Here is a 24,117-nt window from a genome sequence, read left to right as displayed (position 1 = left end):
TCCTGAAGAGAGTCACACATATATTTTTATACTAATCTCAAAGTGACTGAATATTAATTATATGATTACACAAATTGTGGAAGTGCAGAATTTGTAGGTAAGCATATTTTATTCTGTATAGCACGTCTAAAAGCTGTACTCACTTGTAAGATTTTGAAGAAGACATCTCCTCATTTTTCTTTGCTCTGTTATTGCATTCTACAGAGTCCCTTGTAATCTTCAGCATATGTGGCTTTTAATTCTGTAGTGTTTTGTCTTTTAAAGATAAAAATTTCATGATGTTCCGTATTGAACTCTATCATCATTAAACTGAAATAAGAAAGAACGTAGTTCAACCTATTCAATACAAATAAATAAGAAATGTAGAGTTACATTTCTATTTAATTATAAACAGAAGCGGTACCAGTTTCGACCCCAATCTGGGTCATCATCAGCCGAATAAAATGCAAAAACAATGCATAGGTAAATAAGAAATTAAAGAATGAGTCTTTCACAAAAGCAGCGACTCGTCTTCGATTTCTACACTATTTTGGACTTCTTATTCATTAAATTATGTTCTGACTTCGTGCCTGATAATATATGCATGCTGGCTCACTTAACTGTTCACCTCTTCTCATAAACATTTGGAGACAGTGCCGAACTTTGCGTGTGTTGTGCTACTATTCAGAAGATCGCGCCTTACTTCACATAAGTGACTGACCTTCTACTTCTTCTAGTTTTTATGATTTAAATTCGCACAGTGCCAATCCCATCATCTTATTTTGCCTCTTCAACTGTTTTTGTTTTGTGTAATTTTACAGTAGCCCTGAAAACATTGGGCTATGCACAGTCCAACATTGCACTGCTTACACCACCATCTACTTTCTTTTTGTAGTACAGGTGAATCATCATCCTGCTTCTCTTCATGTAAATGAAGAAATAAGCCCAATTTTCTGGAGAGGTGGCGTATTTCTCTTGTTTGTATTTGGAGTAAAATAATGTAGGTAAAGTCTTGCATTTGAAAGTGACATATGAAATAAAGATCTAGCTCGAACTATCACTTGATATGTTATCTGGTTCAAAAGCAGAGTCTCTATCATTGTCACCTATTTCTGAAAGCACATCTCCTAATAAAATATCCAAGATATCACTCTTGAATTGGCGTGAGTACCTGTTTGTTCAGTAACACAGCTGACAGGGTGACAGATTTTGCGTGCTCCTCACCCAGCAATTTGAGTGTTTCTGTAGAGGTCACGGCGAGGATAAACTGTCCATGTTATTTTTTCAGTTTGAACTTCCTGATAACTGCTGCATTCTAGTGGAAATTAGGTAAAATACTACCTCCAAGCAAGGGACAGGAACTGTATGGGCACGTGCAGCTGCCTATAAACATGCGCAAAAATCATGCCAGTATGAAAGTCTTAAAATGGCTTCATTAGATACAGCCTTTTTAACAAATAGGAGAAAGAATCTTTGAATATATCTTCGTCTTGTTTTGACTCGGCCTCTGCTGTATACGTCAAATGTGGAAGTACGGCTTGTTCTTAAATTATCATCAGATTGTGGAATTATGTAGGTATCAGAAAGAACAAAGGAGTGTCAAATTAAGTCGTACATACAAAGAGACAGAGAGAGAGGAACATAATGGCAGGTCAGTGTGGAAAAAGGAGACAAATACAAACATGAAATACAACAAAAATCTACTGCTCTCTCCTCGCCAATCCCAGTTGTACATCCAGCACTTCTCAGCCTGATCAGAGTTCTTCACAAGTAGGATAAGAAGAAAGTGCAATAAATAATAAGAACAGTCAAGAAACATAAAGACTAGCTGCCATCCCTGTGGTAGACCCTTTCCTGGGAGGTCTAGTGAGAGAAATGACAAGCCTGTAGGATGCGGCTGCCTTTCCGTACATTGTTCTTGATGACTTGTTTACCTATGAATTTCTGGGAGATACAACAAGATTGTTCTGTCTCTAGCCATGTTGCGAATATCCTGGTACACATCACCTGGGCTAGGCGTGGACAGTCGGTCATTGTTGACTCTGCAGTGGACTCGTTGTCTCGGTGTTGGAGTCAGCGTGAGACTCAGTATGTTGGGCTGAGGTGTTGGCTGTCCCTAGCGTCCCACCGAGATTTAAACAAGGACCCGTGGTTGTTATTATCTTGGAGTGTCCAGTGAGTAGACTGCGTACTGTATGGGTGCACTTCTCTCAACTGTGACAACAGGACTTTTTAAATGTTCTCCTCTTTATAATTTAAACTTATCAAATACAATTTGAGCTAAAGAACTCCTGTAATGGGGACAAAACCTGTACTGACTTTCCTTCTTAATAAGGCAAAAGTTACTAAATGTAAATTATAAATGAGCATCATCGACATGGATTTTTCACAGTGAAGTTCATTAATTTTCACTATTATTATTCACCCTCTCTACCTGAACATTATCCTGTAATCCTACTAATTGTTACATTCTGCTGGCTAAATACCCCGCCTTCTGTAAATCGTTTCATATACACTCCCCTTGTTCATTATTGATTCCTGGAATGTCTTTTCTGGAACCTCTTTCTGCCTTAAAGTACTTATACACCGTTTCCCTTATCACAATAATTCATGCTTCTGCCAGTTACCATCATGTTATCCTTAGCTGACTTCTTTAGTAAATTCAATTTGCTAGTAAATTCCTTAAGTCTCTCCTTACTTCATCAGTCATTTATAAACCTGTACTGCCTCCTTAAACTACGCACCCCTCAACAATTAATTTAAACCCATCATGTAAGCTGTTTACATTTTTGTTTACCATTTTCCACCAAATATAATTAATTTTAAAAAACCCGAGCTCGATAGCTGCAGTCGCTTAAGTGCGGCCAGTATCCAGTATTTGAGAGACAGTGGGTTCCAACCCACCATCTCCCAGATGCAAGCTCATAGCTGCACACCCCTAACCACACCGCCAACTCGCGCAGTCTTTTTACACTAGCATATTTACTATTTGTTGTTCATGCTTTCTATCATTCATGTTGTCTTGCCTATTAGCATTCATTACATTTTTTTTCCAACACTTCCCATGTCTTCCTCTCTTGTCCTGACATGGTATCAGCAGGATGGAACGTGACACTGAAAATGAAGTACTTCCATTCAGACTTGCATCACTTTCAACTCTTCCACGTGATTGTTCTTCTTTCATCCAACATCTAGCAATTGAAGCACACTTTGTAGATCCAGAAAAAATATGTCACAGAAAGTTTTTAAACACACTCTTAATATCTTAACCGTTTTCATGTTTTTATGTAATAGTAGCATATTTTGTTTCTCTGAGGCTAACTTTCCTTTATGGTTTAGGTTCTCTTACATGACTTCTATTTAATCAGACCAAACAGAAAAGCATTTTGTAAGTTGTAATTTGCAAGTTTGTAACATCCTAAAAAAGAATTAAGTTTTCTTGTTCAATATCGGATAGTTTGTGATACTCACAGCGCTTACATCCTTCTCTCATTCTCTTAGTTGGTGCAAGTTTCTTAGTTTTATCACTTACATAATCTTCCCCACTATTTCTCAACCTCTTCCAGTTGTCTTTGTTTTGTTTACATATTTTACATTCATTCACATTAGAACCACTGTTTGTGCCACTCCTATTTGCACCATCACAATGCGTTACAATGTAACTACATGTCACACTCGCCTCTCTCCTCCAGTTCACTGAGGAATGTGAGTTAGCCTCTTCTCGTACTAACTGTACAGCTGATTCCCAAGGTCCTCAGATTTCTGTGTGTATTTGGACAGACAACGAACTATCCCACAACTGCAAGTAATGCACAGAATTGCTATGAGATATCAGCACTATGTAAAAACATTATGAAACAAATTTCTGAATTTTTTGCCCCTTCTCTTACTCACACACTTAAATGTCACATACCTTCCTGTCACCTTTCGTGAATAATGGTATTATTACACCTTTACACCAATCATAAGGTACTTTTTCCTCTGTATACACTTCAGCAGCCTACATAACCAATGTAGACCAATAGCTCATGTTGCTTCTGTCATTTCCACACATATTTCATCCATCCTTGTTACTCTTCCTGTTCTCATTTGCTTAACAACCACTTCCACCTCTGCCATAACAGTCCCACACTCCATTTCTGGATCATCCTGATTTACTACTACATTCTCTTCTGCATCATTTCTCACATTCATGGAGTTTATCAAAATAATCTTTCCACCTATTCCTTATCTCCTCTGGGTCTGTTATTACATTCCACTTTCTTCCTTCACTTCTTTTGTGTAGATTTTCTCTTTTCTCTTATTTTTTATCATTCCATCCAGCATCCTTTTTTCACCATTTACATCCTTTTCAAACCTTTGCATGAATCTCTCCCAACATTGTTTCTTTTCCTCATTTACCACAGTTGTACACTTACTTTTAATTTCCTGATAATTAATCATACTTCCTTCTTTCCTACCTCTATTCCATTCTTGCCATACTTTCTTCTTTTCTTTAACAACCTCCTTCAGCTTTTCATTCCACCAAGGTGTCTCCTTTTTCTTCACTCTTGCCGAAGTGCTGCCACAAGTTTTCTCTACACAGCTTACAAATCTGCTTTTAAATTTGGTCCATTCTTCTTCTACACTTTCTACATGTTCTGTCATACAAACCCAGATCGAATGTATGGGGTTTGTACTCTGCGCTACGGCAGCTGCTGTATGGGAGCCGTGCACATGGTTCTTGACCATGCCAGTGGCCTGCATTTCTTTAACCCGGCAGGCATGAGTCACCAGTCTGAATGGTAAGACAGTTATCATTGCAGTACCATATTTTCCAATGTAAAAGTCCTGTTTTCATCTTAATGGTCATGTGAACAGTGATAACTATCAATATGATGGGATGAATGGTGTTTGGTGTGCTGTTTAGTACAAGATGAATAATTGGGTCTATTTTTTTTTTAAGACAACAGTAAATGCAGAGAGGTACCAAGATTAAATTTTGATGCCGTTCTTCCATCAGTTATCAGAAGGAGAAAAATCACATGGGTGGTTTCAACAAGATTCAGTCCCTGTTCATACAGTAGAAGATTTTCTTCTTACAGTCTGGGAGGTGTTCGCAGACAGAGTGATTAGTGCTGGTCTATCTCCTCCTTATTCTCCATATCTAACAGTCTGTGACTTTTACTTTTGGGGTAAACTGAAAGAAAAGGTGTATCTAACAAATCCTCGCTCATTGGAGGAACTGAAGGAAAACATGACAGTGGCAGAACTCACTCACATCAGGCAGAATGTGGTTACAAAGTGTATAACCCAGGAATGACAACACTTCCAGCATCTTTGTAAGGTAAGATTGTATATACGCTTAAAGCACGGTGGCCGTATGCGTCATAAGTTCGGATGAGCCAGCTGCCGTATCGCAGGCTGAGTTTATATGAGAGACCTGTATATCTGGAATACGGATGTGCTGGTTTAATTCCTCCCGTACTGGGCGAGTTGGTCTTGCAGTCAGGGGCACGCGGCTGTGAGCTTGCAACCGGTAGATAATGGGTTCGAATCTCACTGTCGGCAGCCCTGTAGATGGCTTTCCATGGTTTCCCATTTTTACGCCAGGCAAGCATTGGGGATGTACCTTAATTAAGGCCACAGCTGCTTCCTTCCCACTCTTAGGCTTTCCTATCCCATCATTGCCATAAGACCTGTCTGTGTCGGAGTGACGTAAAGCCACCAGCAAAAAAGTATTCCTCCTGAAATTTATCTTGAGTTCTTTTATCTTTTAATTTCCACAATTTTATTTTCTTCTGTCTTATTTCTTTTCCTCTCACAATTTTACCTACTTTCCATTTTGCTACCACTACTCTGTGGTCTGCATCAATGCCTCACCTGGTAGTGTGTTACATCCAATGACTGTTTACAAATTATTTTCTCAACTAAAAGATACTCAATAACTGTTTTTGTCCTTCTTTCACCCTACCCATATCTAGTGATCTTTCTGCCGTTGTTCTTTCTAAACCAAGTTTTACCCACAATTATTCCATTTCCGTGGCAAAAATAAATCAACATATTTCCCTCACTGTTTCTTTTTCCATATCCAAATGGACCAGTCACTTCTTCTTTACCAATTTTCTCATTTCCAACCTGCACGTTGAGGTCTTCCATGACTATGACTTCCACATCGGTGATTACTTCCTCGAGTGTCTCCAAGAATTCCTCTATATTTTCCTCACTGTTTCCCGTTTGCGGTGCATAAACTTTGATGAAATACTTCTCTCCTTCTTCTGCCCTCTATCATACTCGGATTATTCTTTGTGTATCCTATCCACATTTTCATCCAGGTTTTTGTCAACAATCACTTCTAAGCCTCACCTCCTCTACTCCAGTATAGTGTGACCTCACTCAGTCCCATCATTGTAATATTCTCTTTCACTATAAAATTAATCCTCCGATTTTGCTGTCAGGGTCACACCTTTTATTATGCTCACCTTCATAATATTAACCGCTGGTTGCCCACTTATCGCAGCTCCCCCAGCTGCATCACTTTTAGCAGGGTATACCCTAAAATTTTTAGAGGCTGATATTTACCACCACTTATTTTAGGCTCTAGTTACAATGGGGTCGCCAATCCCAAGCTACTGCCAGCAATTATTCTGGCCGCCCCATTACGCTGCTGATGGGTAGTGTACTCGTACTATCCCTCGGAGTACTGGGCTGCCAAAGTTCATCTTCTCTGCTGTAGATTCCGTTGATTTTTTCGCTCATGACACTAAGCTGGGAACTCGACCAGATATTAAACACCAGGTCATTGTGTTCTGGGACTCGCTGCCTCCGAAGAGGGTCCCTACCTGATGCTGAATATTTAATTTATTAGATTCCCTCCCTCACCTAGTCTCCCTCATCCTCCCTGATGGCTGCCGTACCTACTTCCTCATCCCTTTTATCCCTCTGATGAATCTGTTCCATCTCTTTTCTGTCTGCTACGCTACATTTTTCATCACTGCCTTTCATTTAACACCCCCTTGCATGTGTGTCTTTACTGTTTCCCATCTCTCATAACTCATATTGATTTCCCACCTATATCAGTCCTGAATTATCAAGAAATACTGCACCAGGATTTCACAACAATGAAGTAGGCAAAGTAGCAACTACTAAGTGAACTATTTAAACTAAATTCATGGACAGTTTTTTATTGTGATAATTAATTTATCCCACTGTGTGCTAACAAAATTGAAAACTGACTTTAAATGTTCAACGATCAAAAGGATTGAGTACCAATAAAGCGAGTAAGACGATGACCAATGAAACAAGTAAGTTGTGCCAATATTCTACTTAACACTAGAAAGGTTCACCTCACTTCAGTTCATAGCCAATCCACTAACTGTTAATGATCAGCACACACAGATAGATACACTTGTGTCAACTACTGCTTAGGATCTTACATACCTAGATAAGGTTGTTTGTTGTTTACGCTGTACATAGATCATCTAGTGAAAGGTGTACATTGGAAGGGAAGGGTTCACTTAGTTTGAAATATAGTAAGCAGTTTGGTGTATGCCGACTGGTCTTGATGGCAGGTTGTGCCCAAAGCCTGCAGTCTAATATCATGGAACTTCAAAATCTTTGCAGCGTGTATGATATGAATATTAGCAGTTCAAGGACTAAAATGATGTCAGTAGGGAAGAAACCTATGAGAACTGAATGTCACAATATCAAGTATTTAGGATGTATTGTAGTGCAAGTTGCAGCAAAGCTAATGCTATGAGCTCACATCGTGATCAACATTATTCTGTAAGGAAGAAGTCGGCCTCTGTATGGAACTATCTTTACATCAGTCTGTTAACAGAACAATGTTGCTGTAGTCGAGTGAAAGCTGGGTGGACTGGACATAAGTTAGAAGTAACAGACTTGAAAGTGGACTCCTTAAAACTTATTCTTTTGCTCACCTGAGCTCTCAGGAATCTTGTGTAGAGGTTTTAGTAGCTCGCCCTGATTCCTTTGAAAATAGTTGCCCTTTCTTATCCTTATTCTTTATTTGTAGCCACTGCAATGGCTATAAGTCCCCTTTTATATCACCATCAATAAAATATGTGCCAACTGGACAATTTTTCCTTGCCATAAAGTGCTGTTGAGGGAGGCACAAGATGTCCAGAACATGGCCCTTGGTGCCTCCTTCATTCTCAACTGTATCAAGTAGTGGACTGGGCTTCTGCTCATCTTGTTAGAAATTGATTGGTGATTCTTTTTGTTTTCTCAGTAATAATTAAACCCTTTCCACTCAAATTATTTGTAGGCCCTGATTTCACCCAACTCGTATTTATTTCTGTCAGCATTCTTTATATTTTAAAACCTGGCATTAAGTACTGTTCGTAACAATATATACAGGAAGGAACTACAAAATTAATGAATGTATGGTATTTAAATGACACAAAATCATGTTTTTCACTTTCTTAATGGTATGTCTTAAGTTTGTGGACCATCAAACAAATGCCTGGATGAAGCCCTGCTTGCTTATCCAACCAGTCTTCACTAAAATAATCCTGCATTTCTGCCTTACTGTTCATCCCCATGTTAATAATTACACCAATAAATGCCTTCAGCTCTTCTAAAGTCAGAGCTTTCCAAGAAAACCAGACAGATCTCTTCTGAAGTGGAGTATTTTGCTGTATTTTCATTTCAGAAATTTTGTTTTCTCATGGACAGTAGAGGTTATCAACTGATCAGTAAAAAATAGCTACCAGTACTCTAGTTCTATTTTAGGTCTATTGCCTCAACTCATGAATCACTGACTAATCTATAAGGAAATTTTACTAATCCAGTATCAGCTGTTCTCCATGATCTCCAAGGTATGTTTGAAGTCAGCACTGTATGACTGGGACCATGATGAGTCGCAATACTATCACCTCCACCATAATTGCTTATGACGCTGATATCAATAATGGCATTTTAATTGCTAATGGATGTAACATTTTCATCGCCAGATTCAAAATTTCCATCATTTTCATGGTCACTATCATCAAAGTCAGCCGAAAGAGACAAAAAAATCTCTGCTTTGGTCAGACAGTGCGCCGCCATGTTGCTTCATGCGACTGCTTTCCATTGTCAAGGAAACGGAGCAATTTTACCAAGCAAAGAGAAACTAAAACATACCTATTTGGTTTCTTTAGGTATTCAGAAGGGACCAGCAGTTACAAAATGAAGTACAAAAGCCCTGGCATCCCAGGTAAACTAGCAACGAGCGGCGAAACATTGTGTCGACTCAGGATCGACAATACCTATATAAGTGGTCCGTTATTCAACATTATAAATTTTCCAGCTAACTCATTCCTGGTTGCCAGCGTTTCACCCCCGTGTGCTAGGCTGGGCTCATCAGTTAGTACCTGGCACACCTACTAAGATGCATGGCCAGTGCATACCGTAGAGGCCACTGCGTAGGCTAATTGTAGCCACTGGCAGTGCAAATGCACTTCTTATTATGCACTATAGTGTGGTAAATTTTAAAACAAGTGGTGATACAAAGTCGATCGTTACAGTCACTACACTGATATGAAGTGTCTTCTCTTGGCCTTGCCTTGAGATGTTTTCTGTATCACTACAAACAATACATCCTCCTTGTGCCTTCCTCTTACTTGCAGAAACAGGAACTCAGTCTGGAAAGTGTTTTCAAGTGAAGAACAAACAATAAAAAACAACTCTACGAAGGACGTTCCTTTTACGAGTCTCGTGCTTTTTAAAAGATTTATATTCTTTCAATAAACAGACCGAGTGCAAGTTCATTTTTACTGTAATCCACACAGGAGTGCTAGATCTGTAATATTACATTCGTCTCCACCACAAAGCACAAGAAGTCGAACAATGTAATATTACACTCACAGCAGTTTTAGAAAGTTACCTTGCAACGTAATGGTACGGCACCCACGGCGTAAGTGTTGAAGCAATGTTAAACCACAAACAAACAAAAAAGAAAAGAATGAAATATATTTTCTGGATTTAAGTTAAATTAATTATATACGGTATTTATTATGCAAATGTGACTTTTATATTACCAGCTGCTTCTTGTGTATTTCTTATTCTTGCTGTGTATTTACTCTACTTTCCTTATTTCTTACTTATAGCCTGCCGCAGACAGTAAGAATGAAATAATGAAAGAAGAACAAATAATTGACGAACTGGTGCCTTGTGTCAAAGAAGAAAGCAGGTAGGTACAGTTTAGTTGTGCACCCCTAACAGGAACTCTATCTGTGAACCTGCTCTTGTTTCAGACCGGGCAGAGATAGTTAGAATTAGGATGGTGGAAGGAAATAATCCAATCGATATTTAATATTGTACAATATTGGCTTGTAAAATGTATCCAGTGACACATTTAATGTTTACCGGGCAGAAGAGTGAGATTGACCAGCATACTCTCTAAAATATGTGTAAATATGTTGACAAGTGCATATTTTGGACAGCATCAAATCAGCTCCGTTATGTGCTGAGCACGAAGGATTATCTGCAATCTGTATAAAAATCAGTCTGCAGTGATAAGAATCGAGGGCTTTGAAAGAGAAGCAGCAATCCAGAAGGGTGTGAGGCATGATTGTAGTTTGTCCCTCCTGCTCTTTTCATTGTTTATATAGAACAGGCAGTAAAGGAAATCAAAGAGGAATTTGGGAAGGGAATCACAATACAAGGAGAGGAAATCAAAATCCCAAGATTTGCAGATGATATTGTTATTTTATCTGAGACTGCAGAACATCTCGAGAAGTTGCTCAATAGAATGGACAGACTCTTGGGTAAGGAATACAAGATGAAAATTAATAAGTCCAAAACAACAGTAATGGAGTGCAGTAGAAGGAAGTCAGGTTATGCAGGAAATATTAGGTGAGGAAATGAAGTCTTTAAGGAAGTAGCTGAATATTGTTACTTAGGTAGTAAAATAACTAATTGTAGCAGAAGTAAGGATAACATACAACACAGACTAACACAAGCAAAGATGTCCTTTCTGAAGAAAAGAAATTTGTTCACTTTGACCTTGATATAGAGATTGGAAAGATGTTTTTGAAGACTTTCACCTGGAGCATGGTATTGTATAGAAGTGAAACTTGGATTATAACTAGCTCAGAGAGAAAGAGAATAGAAGCTTTTGAAATGTGGTGTAAAAGGAGGATGCTTATAGATTGAATCACGAATAAAGACTTAATGAATGAAATTGGTGAGAGGAGATCCATTTGGATAAATTTGATCAGAAGAAGAGATAGTAGGACACATCTTAAGACACCCAGGACTTGTGCAGTTGGGTTCTGGGGGAAGTGTAGGCAGTAAAAACAGCAGGGATAGACCAAGGTGTGAATATGACAAGCAGATTAGAGCAGATGTAGGATACAGAAGTTATGTAGAAATGAAAATTTAAAACAGGATACGGTGGCATGGAGAACTGCATCAAACCAATGTATGGACTGAAGACTCAAAGAACAACAATATATAATAAGGCATATCTTATTAGTTGACATTGTTGGTATTAAGTGCTTGATGACTCGCATCGAAATACAAATGGAATGTTACTACACCAAACACCTGCGTGTTACCTTAGCAAGTCTAGCTATCATCTAGGAATAACACAGAGTACATCACAGTGAACTTCTGCTCATCACATTAAAGTACATATACCGTATTTCACGGCATAATCGTCGCACTTTTTATACCAAAATTTTCGAAAAAAATTGTAGGGTGCGACCATTATACGATGAATATTTAATACCAGTATTTGTATTACTCAAAAAATGTATTTATAACTAAATTGTATTTGATACAAATTTAAGATGCACGTAATACTCGCATTTATACATCAAAATAATTAAAATAGTCTAAAACAAAATTCATAATTTTTCGCAACAATTCGGTGAACGATTTTCCAACCTGAAAATAAAAATGAACGTATTAAGTTAATTTGTCATTAATTTGAGTATTAAAGTTAAAATATTACACTTGCAAAAAATTATCGCTTTGTTGTGAAATGCGGACTTACCGGTACGCAATTTATTCCAAATCTTAGGTGTCGCTATCGCAAGTTTCGCTATCTGATGTGCCGTCCTCGCCTCTGTTAATACCAGTATCAGATTCTTCGTCTCCCTGCCACACTGCGTCATCTTCGGAACCGTCTAGTGCATTCGAAATCCCAGTCCTTTTGAAGCTCTTGGAGACTAGTTCAGGTGGTATAAGATCCCAACTCTTCTTCACCCACGAGCATAACAAGTCCAAGGGTGGACGCCTGATATTTCCGGCGGGCGTCAATTGCTGATCGCCGCTCATCATCCACTCGTTGTAAAATCGACGTAAGTGGTCTTTAAAGGGTTTATTAACACATACGTCTAGTGGCTGCAAAGCAGATGTTAGGCCACCAGGAATGACTATCTGTCGTGTCTTATTTGTAGTGAGAATTTGCTTCACTTCGTTCACGAGATGACCTCGGAAACTATCTAAAACAAGCAGAGCTGGTTGTTTTAGTAGTGCACCAGGTCTTCTATTCCACACAGTTTTAACCCAGTCCAGCATGAGTTCTACGTCCATCCAACCCTTTGGTTGCACTCGTACATGAATTCCACGGGGAAACTGTATATTCTTAGGCATCGTTTTCCTCTTGAAAATGATGTAAGGCGGCAACTTTCTCCCGTCAGCTGTAATGGCTAGCATTGCCGTGCATCGCAACTTCTCACTACCGCTGGTTTTCATTAATACACTCCGTGATCCTTTTAGCGCAATAGTGCTGTTGCGAGGCATATCAAAAAAGATTGGAGTCTGATCGGCATTACCGATTTGAGAAAGCAAGTACGAAGTTTCCTTGCGCAAACGTATGACAAATCGGTGAAAATTTACAATCTTGTCCGTGTAATCAGCAGGCAACTTTTGGCTTAGTGTTGTTCTCCTTCGCACTGACAGATTGTGTCGTCGCATGTACCCCTTAATCCACCCACGAGTCGCCTTAAACTGAGTTACCGGTATGTTGTGTTTGCGCGCTACCTCCTGTCCCTTAATTTGTAACATTTCATATGATACACTGCAGCCACTGTTACGTATTTCACTGACGTACCTAAACACTTCTTCGTCAATTATAGGAAACTTCCCTGTTTTAGGACCTCTAAACGCGCGTCTAGAAGGGTTTGTGCTTTTTAGCTTGTTTTTTACTTTCCGCCAGTCACGCACCAACTTTTCACTCACAGAAAATTTTCTTTCTGCAGCTCTGTTCCCGTGCTGTTCAGCGAAGGCAATTACGCTTAGCTTGAAGCCCGCAGAATAGTTTCTATATTTACCCATAATCGCTTATAAATGCTTCACACGTTAATGTTTTGCGATATAAATGACTTTCCGTAATTGTTCACTATTAAAACAAATTATTTCTGCAAACACCCAAAACACAAATTAAAAACTTGAATTCTCACGCACACATGTCTACAGTAAGCACGTAAATCTGAAACAAATAAATGCATCTGTGATCTGTCCATTCCAGAGCAGCCAATACTGTTAGGCAGCAAGGAAGCATGCAACAATTTATCAGTTTAGCTCATTGGTTGCGACACACTACTGCGCTTGCGCAAAGCTTGCAAACCGGAGCTCTAGCTAGCGCGGTGTAGATCTACTGTATAGTTGACTGTATTCCGAGACGTCAGTAACAAACATTAATTTTTTTCAATTTCTTTTAAACATACGGTAATTAGGTTAATATTTCTTCCCAGTTATTGATGATTTTACATTACAAGACTGACGAGTTTATAAAATAAAACTTTAATAGCATTGGCTAATAATTATCTTGACTGCTTGGATAAAAGTTTTCATCCCATGCCCGGACACGTATGACGTAGTAGTAGGTAAGATAAGAGTCTAGCGATGACAACTGAGACATCGTAAATAATTCGGCTGAATAATTCCGTGGAAATCTGCGTTATCGTCTTGGATTTCACTTCGTGCGCAATAACGCAGGAGCCGGCCCCATGGTGTAGGGGTAGCGTGCTTGCCTCTTACACGGAGGCCTCGGGTTCAATTCACGGCCGGGTCAGGGAATTTTACCTGTATCTGAGGGCTGGTTCGAGGTCCATTCAACCTACCTAGCCAGTATTTCCTGGCGACGTTGCCGATAAGCGATAACTTACAGCCTTACGTATTTCAAATGGGAACTCATAATATGTAGGTGGTGAATAAATAGTACACTGTCTCGCGACCACGTTGTCAAACTGCCGATAGCCTACCGGTAAGCGTAATATGTAGGTGGTGAATAAATAGTACACTGTCTCGCGACCACGTTGTCAAACTGCCGATAGTCTACCGGTAAGCCATGCGTCGTACATATACCGGTATTATTTATTTATACGTTGTGCAACATGTCGCAAACGTGACTGTGTTGCCAAATTGCCCGTAAACCATACACGTATTTAAACTGCGCATTCATGTGCAACTTACGTTGCAGTTCCATTTACCTTTTAACCAGATTAGTGAACAAAATTTGGACGTGCGACGATTATGTAATTAAAGGTTTAAAGTCCGATTTTTGTATTGAAAATAAAGGATGCGACGATTACGCGGTGGCGACGATTATGCCGTGAAATACGGTAACAAACCTGTGAATGACAATAATATCAGCAGAGTTGAATTTAGTGAAAATTTGCACAACTTACTGACAGTGATATAAAATGTCTTAGAAGTTGTTAAGTGTATTAAAATATCTGAGTTGCAACAAACATTCACCAGGTGTATTTACAAATGACAGAATGTGGAAACTATATATGTACAAGAATTGCATGCGTTAGAGTGCAGCATCAAGAGAGATACAGCTGATCTAAAAGCAACAGTGAGGTCATGGAAACTCTTGGCATTCAGTGCATGAAAGGCTGGATGAAAGCAGCAAAATGAAGCCCTTGTAGCCTGCATGAACTAAACAGAAGGCTTGAAAAGTGAAAGTAGGTATTTTGTTAATTTAACAGCTAAAAACTACAGAAATTCAAATTCAGAAATATAAGTAGATGATATGAATCACTAGAGAAGGAGAAATAGTCTGGAGATTTTTGGAATTCCACAATTGCTGAATGGGGAACCTTATTATTGATAAAGAAAACTTGACCCGCACTCAATATCAGTATGAGGGCTATAGTAAAGTCACCCTTAAGAAAATTTACAGATTTTTTAAATGTATAATTGTTAACTCTTCTCTAATACGTAGTAACTATCTGGATTTACATGCTTTTCTCAGCATTTGTTGACCTTCTTGTAATATATTCAGTTAAGTGTTCATATTATTTCTAGAAAATACGAATGTAACCTTACGAGTAAAAACAGCTGTAATAGTGTATTACCAGCGCAGGCTGGAGCGTTGTATACGTCATAAGTCATGTGGTTCAATAAAGCACCGCATTGGCTACTCCCCTCTAGCCCACCCCCAGCCGCAGCCTTCCCTCTATCTCCTGTCAGTCTTGTATAGTCAGTCTTGTATCGTCGGTCATTAGTCGTGAATTGTCTGTCTTGAGTTGGCAGTTGTGTCGGGAGTCATCACTCGTAACCTGCACCTACTTCAGTTCGTTCCTTAGCCGATGTGGCATTTTAAAATTAAGTGTGTTTCTACTGATTGTCTACCCCAAGGTGTTCCAGATGTAAAAATTGGCGACGAGGTAAATGATAAACGGCATCACGTTCCAGCACTTCCTCATGGCGACAGAACATTCTGGTATGTTCCACACTACATGACTCATCGTAGTGCACTCCATTCTCTCGAATATTCTTCTCACGACGTAATATTGGGTATGTCTTTTACTCCATGCCTTTGAACGACAGTTTTTTCGCTGCCTTTTTGACTTTAGCTCACTTCTATCACGCCATGTCCTTAATTGGTAATATTGGACCATTTGACAGTTCAGAAGAAACTTGGTCAGCATACGTGCAACGCTTTGAACTTTACGTCCAGTGCAATGACATTCCAGATGCTAAAACAGTTAGCACATTTCTGACGGTGGTCGGTGTTAAAACCTACAATTTGTTGAAGGATTTAATCACCCCTGATAAACCTTCTCAAAAATCCTTTGAAACCATAGTTCAAATTGTCCAAGACCATCTCCATCCTAAACCTTCCTTTATTGTGGAACAATATCAATTCAGCAGATGAGATCAATTGGAGCATGAGACTGTATCCGAATATATTGTTTAACTTAAGCAATTATCCAAGTATTGCGAGTTTGAGGACAAACTTCCTGATTATCTCCGGGACAGATTAGTCAGTGGCATCCGTAATGAATCTATCAAGAAACGTCTACTGTCAGAGGAGAATCTCACATTCCAGAAGGCGGAACAGCTGGCGTTATCGTTGGAAGCGACTGACAAGGCCGCAGTACCCTTGGCCTACCACCCCACACCCCGACTGCAGCAGTTTTCAACACGACATTCTCCGAGCTCCAGTGTACCTAATGTGTCATCGTGTGTTGTGAAAGTGCCTCAGTGTTTTTGTTGTGGTTATAAAGGTGGTCATACTACTGCCAAGTGCCGTTCTCGGGAATATATTTGTAATTTTTGTCGGAAGAAGGGTCACTTAGAGAGGGTGTGCAAGTCAAAACATAAGAGCAAGTCTCAATTTCATGTAAAACCAAACATGCCTACAAGCAATTCTTCATTTTGTAAGGGTAGTAAGAATCCACAGGGAAGCAAACTTAAACCTAACCAGCATTATATAGACTTACATGAACCTATTGTTAGTCACGAAAAATTGTGTGATGAGGTGTATGATATTTCTAACATTTTTCAGTGTGATGGAAATGATCAAATCAATCAACCTCAGTTAGGTAACATAACAAAAGTTGAACCTGTTAGAGAGTAAATTTGAAGGAAAGCCAGTTAATTTTGAAGTAGACTCTGGTGTTTGTGTATCTGTTGTTTCTGAAAATTTTTACAAGGCTAACTTAAGTCATGAACAATTGATTCCCACAGCCTTAGTTTTAAATTCTTACACCCATGAGAAAATCAAGCTTGTAGGGAAGTTAGAAGTAAATGTTCAATATGAGTCCCTAGAAAAGAGTTTAGAATTGTATGTTATTAGTAACGGATCTAATCCTCTTATGGGGCGTGATTGGATTAAAGAGCTCCAAGTTGTTATAAGCATTCCCAGCAGTGTAAATAATGTAAACTTATTGAATGTAAAACCCAATGCAGAGTCTAAATTAGTACAAGACTTATTTAAGGAATTTCCAGAGGTATTTACTAGTAAATTAGGCTGTTTTAAAGGAGATCCAGTAAAACTAAACCTTAAGCCAAATGCATTACCTAAGTACCACAAACCTAGGTCAATACCTTATTCTTTAAGAGAAAAGATTGAACAAGAATTGCAAAGTTTAGTGGATGAGGAAATTCTTTCCCCAGTATCCTCAAGTGAATGGGCCACTCTGATTGTGCCGGTATTAAAAAAGAATGGTAAAATCCGTATTACATGTAACTAATCTCATTATTAGACCCGTATTGAACTATGCTATGATATACTAACAATTTGTTGGTTATTTTGATCCAACACAAACTGTAATTTGTATTGAAAAGGTGGATCAAAATAACCAACAAATTGTTAGTATATCAAAATCCGTATTTGCGGAGATTTTAAGGTCACTTTAAACCCCTTTCTAGAAGTAGATAGACACCCCCTGCCTAGAATTGAAGACATCTTTGTTGTCTTACAAAAAGGGGATAAGGTTTCTAAAATGGATCTGTCATCAGCTTACATGCAGTTGTTGTTAGCGGAAGAAAGTAAAAAACTATGTACTATAAGTACACATAAAGGGTTATTTGCTTACAACCGTCTTTGTTATGGAATCTCGTCAGCACCGGGTATTTTTCAGAGTTATTGAACAAATACTACACGGTATACCTGGTGTGGCCTCATTTCTTGATGATATTATTGTGACAGGAGCAAATACAACAGAACATTTGTCAAAGTTACGAGAACTGTGTAAACGCCTAGGTAGTCATGGTTTGACTGTTGGTAAAGATAAGTGCAAGTTTTTATGTGACAGTCTAGAATATTTAGGCTATGTCATAAGTAAAGATGGTTTAGCTACGGCCAGTGATAAGGTCAAAGCAGTTGTTGAAGCTCCAGTTCCTAAAGATGTTACACAGCTTAAGGGATTTCTCGGTCTTGTTAACTACTATGCTAAATTTATTCCTAATGTAGCTACTGTTCTTACACCTTTGTACCAGCTACTTAGAAATGATACAGATTTTCACTGGAATTCAGCTTGTCAAAAATCTTTAGAATTAGTCAAAGAAAAATTAGTTTCAGCTCAGGTACTAGCACATTACATCCCTAACTTACCACTTAAGTTGTCATGCGACGCATCACCTTATGGCATTGCAAGTGTTTTAAGTATAATAGAAAAAGATGGTACTGAGAGACCACCTTCTTTTGCAGGTAGGGTCTTAAACTCAGCTGAAAGAAACTACTCGCAAATTGATAAAGAAGCCTTGAGCATTATGTATGGTGTAAAGAAGTTTAATCAGTATTTATGGGGAAGACAGTTTACTCTGTGTACAGATCATAAACCGCTTCTAACAATTTTTGGTCCTAAAAAAGGTTTACCAGCCTTTGCAGCAGGTAGATTACAACGCTATGCATTGTTTCTATGACTATGACTATGACATTCCGTATGTCAAATCTCAATGCCATGGCAATGCAGATGGCTTATCTAGGCTACCTGTATCAGCCAATCAGATCGAAGACGTTGATGTTAGTGTGGAGTACATAGGTAGTTATTTACAATGCATAATGGAACCTGATGTTCCCATTAACTTTAATGATATACGTATTAAAACTTAAAAAGATCAAGAGTTAAACACAATCCTTTGTTATGTGTTGTATGGATGGCCTACTATGGCAGATCCAACTTTAAGCCACTTTGTTAAAAGGCAAGCTGAACTAACTGTAGAACAAGGAATTTTGATGTGGGGCTACAGAGTTGTAATTCTGAGGTCCTTAAGAAAGTCCTTGTTAAATGAATTACACAGTGGACACCTTGGAGTAGTTAAAATGAAATCATTAGCTAGATCGTACTTATGGTGGCCTTCAATTGATCAGAACATCGAAGCCGTAGCTAGCAGTTGCTCAGCGTGTCTTGCCCAGAGAGACAGTCCTAATAGAAGTTCACTCCATGTATGGGAATTTCCACCCAGTGTATGGCAAAGATTTCATGTAGAGTTTTTAGGTCCTTTTAAGGGCAAAATATATTTGATTGTGATGGACGCTCATAGCAAATGGTTGGAAATTGAAACTGTTAACTCAACTTCAAGTAAGCAAGTCATTGAGAAATTACGTCCTAAGTTTTGTAGATTTGGTCTTCCTGAACTCATTGTCAGTGATAATGGCCCTCCCTTTTCTTTTAATGAATTTTCTCGATTTTTGAAAGAAAACGGGATAAGGCAAACCTTGGTAGCACCATATCATCCAGCTTCTAATGGACAGGCTGAGAATGCAGTTAAAATTATGAAAAAAACGCTTAAAGTGTGCAATTTTTGAACATGAAGATGTAAATTTAGCTGTAAGTAGATTTTTAATAGCTTATCGTAACGCTGTACATAACACTACTAATGAAACTCCTGCTAAACTTATGTTTAATCGTCCTTTGAGAACTAGATTAGACTTAATCAGACCTAACTTGCAGAAAACTGTAGTAAATAAACAGGACGAACAAAAAACTAATGCAAGAGATAGTCACACTAGGCAATTAACTATAGGACAACCAGTGTTAGCTAAAGACTACAGAGGAAGAGATAAATGGGTAGAAGGTAGAATCATGCATAGACTAGGCCCAGTTACATATTTGATTCAACTCGAGTCTGGATTGACTTGGAAAAGACATATAGACCAGCTAGTAGGATTACAGTCAGGTCCAGTTTTTGTTAGCTCTGAGCGAGGAACATCACAGTTAGTTGACCTTCCCTCACGACCCGCTTCTCTGCTTACACCAGCCTCTGAGTGTCAACAAAGTTCCCCTACTTCTCGTTCCTCTGCAACCCGCACAGCTAACTGTTACGTCACCTGTCACAACGAGACGTTATCCACTTTGAGATAGGAAACCTATTGTAAGATTCAATCCAGAGTAGAGTGACCTACTCACTCTTTTGTATTTTTGTATAGTAGTGTATAGCAAGGTATATGTTAATTTGAGTTTTCCAATTGTATGGTTGTTGGTTTCATTATATAATCAGTTTTTGTATGTAGCATATATTGGTGTGTTTTGTGTCCTCCAATCAAGTGTATGGTATTACCTATGTTTTGTTGTTGTTAAAAAACTTAAGGAGGAAGGAATGTAATATATTCAGTTAAGTGTTCATATTATTTCTAGAAAATACAAATGTAACCTTGCGAGTACAAACAGCTGTAATAGTGTATTACCAGCGCAGGCTGGAGCGTTGTATATGTCATAAGTCATGTGGTTCAATAAAGCACCGCATTGGGTACTCCCCTCTAGCCCACCCCCAGCCGCAGCCTTCCCTCTATCTTCTGTCAGTCTTGTATAGTCAGTCTTGTATCGTCAGTCGTTAGTCGTGAATTGTCTGTCTTGAGTTGGCAGTTGTGTCGGGAGTCGTCACTCGTAATGTAACCTGCACCTACTTCAGTCCGTTCCTTAGGCGATGTGGCATTTTAAAATTAAGTGTGTTTCTACTGATTGTCTACCCCAAGGTGTTCCAGATGTAAAACTTCTGAATACGGCTATTTCATAAGTCTGCAGACTGCACTATAAACAACTCTTCCACTTCACGAATGACGTCACCTTTGTTGTCAAATCTGCGACCCCATAATAGATTTTCATTTCTGAGAATGAGAAAAGGTCTCAATAAGGCAGATGCCGCAAGACTTGTTTTGTTAATTGCAACTTGAGAGGAGTGAGCTGGTGCATTGTCAGCTAGGAGACGAACGCTATGCAGACCATACCTCAGTGTTTCTGAATCAAAGAATTTTGCAATTTGTCCAGAAGATTGCTGTAGTATGCACTAGTGATGGTTTTACCCTTTTCAAGATAATCTGTGGGGGTGACTCCACTTCAATGCCAAAGAGCACCATCTTCCGTTTTGACTTTTGCACCTTTGTCTGTTTGGGGAGAGGGGAATCGGCATGCTTCTACTCCCTGTTCATGGTTTTGATGTTGGATTATATTCATACATTGAACATTCATCCATGGTTGCCAGATGGAAGCAAAAGTCCTCTTCATCCTGTTCGAACAGCATCAACAGCTGTCGTGAAAGGTCACGCCATGTTTCTTTCTGGAAAGAGGTTAGCAGAAATGGAACCCACAATGCATACGCCTTAGACACGTCCAGTTTGTCGTGAATTATTTTCAACACTTCCATAACTGAGACAAGTTTCATTCATGGTCATTTGGATGGTTGATCGTCTTAGTCTTCCATGATTAAACACTCAACTTTCTTCACTGTTGCTGCATCGCCTGTCATTGATGATTTTCCAGGTCTTGGCTCATCTGTGAGGGGCATGTGACCAGTTTGCAAATGCCATTAACGTCAAATGTCACCATGACACACATCACAGCACATTTTAAAAGGCCAATCTGTTGGTTCTACATTAAGGCAAACAAAATTACCATCACTCAGGGACAAACTTCATGGTTACAGTACAGTCATGCATGCTTCTGTAAAGTAGGAAGATCTTGCCCTTGGTTTTAATATTGTAGAGTTGAAGATACCTTAGTCGGAGCGAGACTGTAGTAAACAAATGTTGCACAATAATTTTTATTATGGGTCCCAAAAACAAAAAAGGTTTGACAAAATGTTTTGCCAAATGCTCATGTAGGCATACAATTGAAAGATGAATTTCTCTCATTAGTGCTCATGTAGAAAACAATTTACAGAAAGAATTAAGTAACTGCTGTGCTTTTATTCTGGCTTTGTAAGAATCTATGGAAATTCAGGTTAAACAACAACTTGCTGTATTAGTTTGTTTCTTGTTTAATAACTTTGAAGTGAAGGAAGAACTCTTAGACCCGATTGTTTTAAAGTATAACACTTGAGGTTTTGACATCAGAGATGCTTGTGATTTTTTACTTCATAAAGCTTCCATTGAAGTTGAAAAGTTTGTCAGTATTGCTTCTGATAGTGCTCCATCGATGAGCATTATTGGGACAATTAATTAGTGGCACATTATGTCCTGATTTCATGGCCATCCACTGCATTCTTCTCAGGGAACACTTAATGGCTAAATATTTTAACTATGGGCATCTCATAGAAGTTATTCTAAGAATTGTTAACTACATCTGCTCAAGTGCAAAAGAGCATAGATGGATCTACCTTTCATGGCTTGATGATGTAACTTAAGTTCTTAGTAAGTTTCTGCCATCACTAGCACCTATCAAAACATTCCTCAACTGGATGACTCTCCGTGATGGTTAGACATGGCAACATCTACAGTCACCAAACCTTTCTTTGCTATGTCAAAGTAAGCTTATTGCAGTTCGAGCCCAAGCTTTGTTCAGCATCCAGAGTACAGTAAGGCTCTTTCAGAAAGACATGGAGTCTAAATCATTTGCTTCCTTCACTTCTCTGAAGATATCTGACAGATTTGTCTAAAATTGAAGTAGAATGAGATGATCATATAAGTAAATTAAGTGGTCTTGCAGAAGAAATTAATAACAGGTGTAGTGATTTTAGAACTCTTAAAACTTAATTGCTTTTTTAAATCCCTTTCTTGTTGACATAGTGAAAAATGGTCACCCACTTCAATGCCAATTATGCTCAACTCTGTAGCTGTAGATTCGGAGCTACTCAAGATTTGAGAGGTTAAAGGACATAAAAATTTTAAACTAACTGGACATTAAACTCGACAATTTTGGAAATAAGTAACTGAACAAACGTATCCAAAATGAAAAGAATGTTAAGAAATTATCTCTATTTTTGGGACAATCTATTTGTGTGTGTCATTGTATTTGACTCTTCAATTAATTGAAGCTGTTTTATGTTATGAAAATTTTTGTGAACTTGTTTGCACTGCCTTAGGTCTTTAAATAGCTGACAGCTCAGGTGGACACCAGAAAAAGTACAATATAATTTGTACCATATAAAAATATTCTGTGATGTTCGTATTTAATGAATCATGACCTAGATATTTGGCTGTTAAAAATAGTACTATATTAGTGTACGTCTTTCATTCTTATTAAGTGTGGCTTTCATGAACGTTAGTCCCTTAGAGTGCAGCTCCCCAATGTCAGGTAGTTGGCCATCTCTTTTAAAAAGCATCAATTGGGAGCAACTAAACATTTTAATCAATATTTGTACAGCAGTAAGATACGTCTATAAATAAATGTATTTAGTATAGGATCATACCAATCATGTTATGCATTTAAATAAAAAGCCTCCGTTTCCTAGTTGGTTCAATTCAGGCATCAGGTTAAAAGAGTGTAAGCTCATTCTTGTTTCACAAATAGAAAATTCATGAAACTGTTGATGGACACAGCATACAGAAACTTACTAAATCTCTTTCAGGAAAGAAATAAAGAACACGGGAAGAATACTCCAGAAGGTATGATAAACTATAAGAAACTCAAAGACCTAGTTACACAGAAGTGCAGAGAGAGATTGAGATAGTTTGATGGATAGATAGATGGGTCGGTGGGCGAGTGGATGGGTGGACGGACGGACGGACGGACGGACGGACGGACGGACGGACGGACGGACGGACGGACGGATGGATGGATGGTACTTTAAAGTGATTGCTCAGGTAACCAAAATTAATACCAAAAGCCTTTATTTTGTACTCTCCTAGTAGGGGATTTCAAATAGATTTCTTGATTATTGTGAGTCTGTACATGTATCAGAAACTCCTTCAAGTATTGGCACTGGAATTGATAAGGGGACAAATCCTGATTTTCTGGCAGAAATATTATATTGATGTGGCCCTTTAAACAACAAGCATCATCAGAAGTATTATCTACACCTCATATTTGTTTGTTGTTTATTTGTTATGCCTACCTAGGGAGCATGTTTGAACTTACTAGAACTTTTTATTTTTCTTTAATTGGTGAGTATGTATGACCAGGGCGTTTGCGTGGAAGGTGGCAGGGAATTTGTAGTTACTCGAACACAAACCACAAGACTTGAGTTGTAATGTTGTAAATACAGCTGCACTGAGGTACTTTGGTATCTTAACTTTGATCTACCTTGTAG

General features: G+C 38.6%; 1 protein-coding gene across 2 annotated transcripts in view; it reads left to right on the top strand.

The window, feature by feature from the left end:
- The window catches only part of LOC137498977 (zinc finger protein 658B-like), a 51,697-nt gene that overhangs the window by 24,890 nt on the left and 2,690 nt on the right, over positions 1–24,117 (top strand). For both annotated transcript variants that reach the window (XM_068226936.1, XM_068226935.1), the window contains one exon: positions 10,068–10,150. In XM_068226936.1, coding sequence (XP_068083037.1) covers positions 10,068–10,150 — 83 coding nt within the window. The remainder of the gene's footprint in view (positions 1–10,067; positions 10,151–24,117) is intronic.

The sequence above is a fragment of the Anabrus simplex genome, chromosome 3 (genome assembly GCF_040414725.1).
Source record: "Anabrus simplex isolate iqAnaSimp1 chromosome 3, ASM4041472v1, whole genome shotgun sequence".
Taxonomy (NCBI): domain Eukaryota; kingdom Metazoa; phylum Arthropoda; class Insecta; order Orthoptera; family Tettigoniidae; genus Anabrus; species Anabrus simplex.
This window is presented reverse-complemented; position numbering and strand designations above follow the sequence as displayed.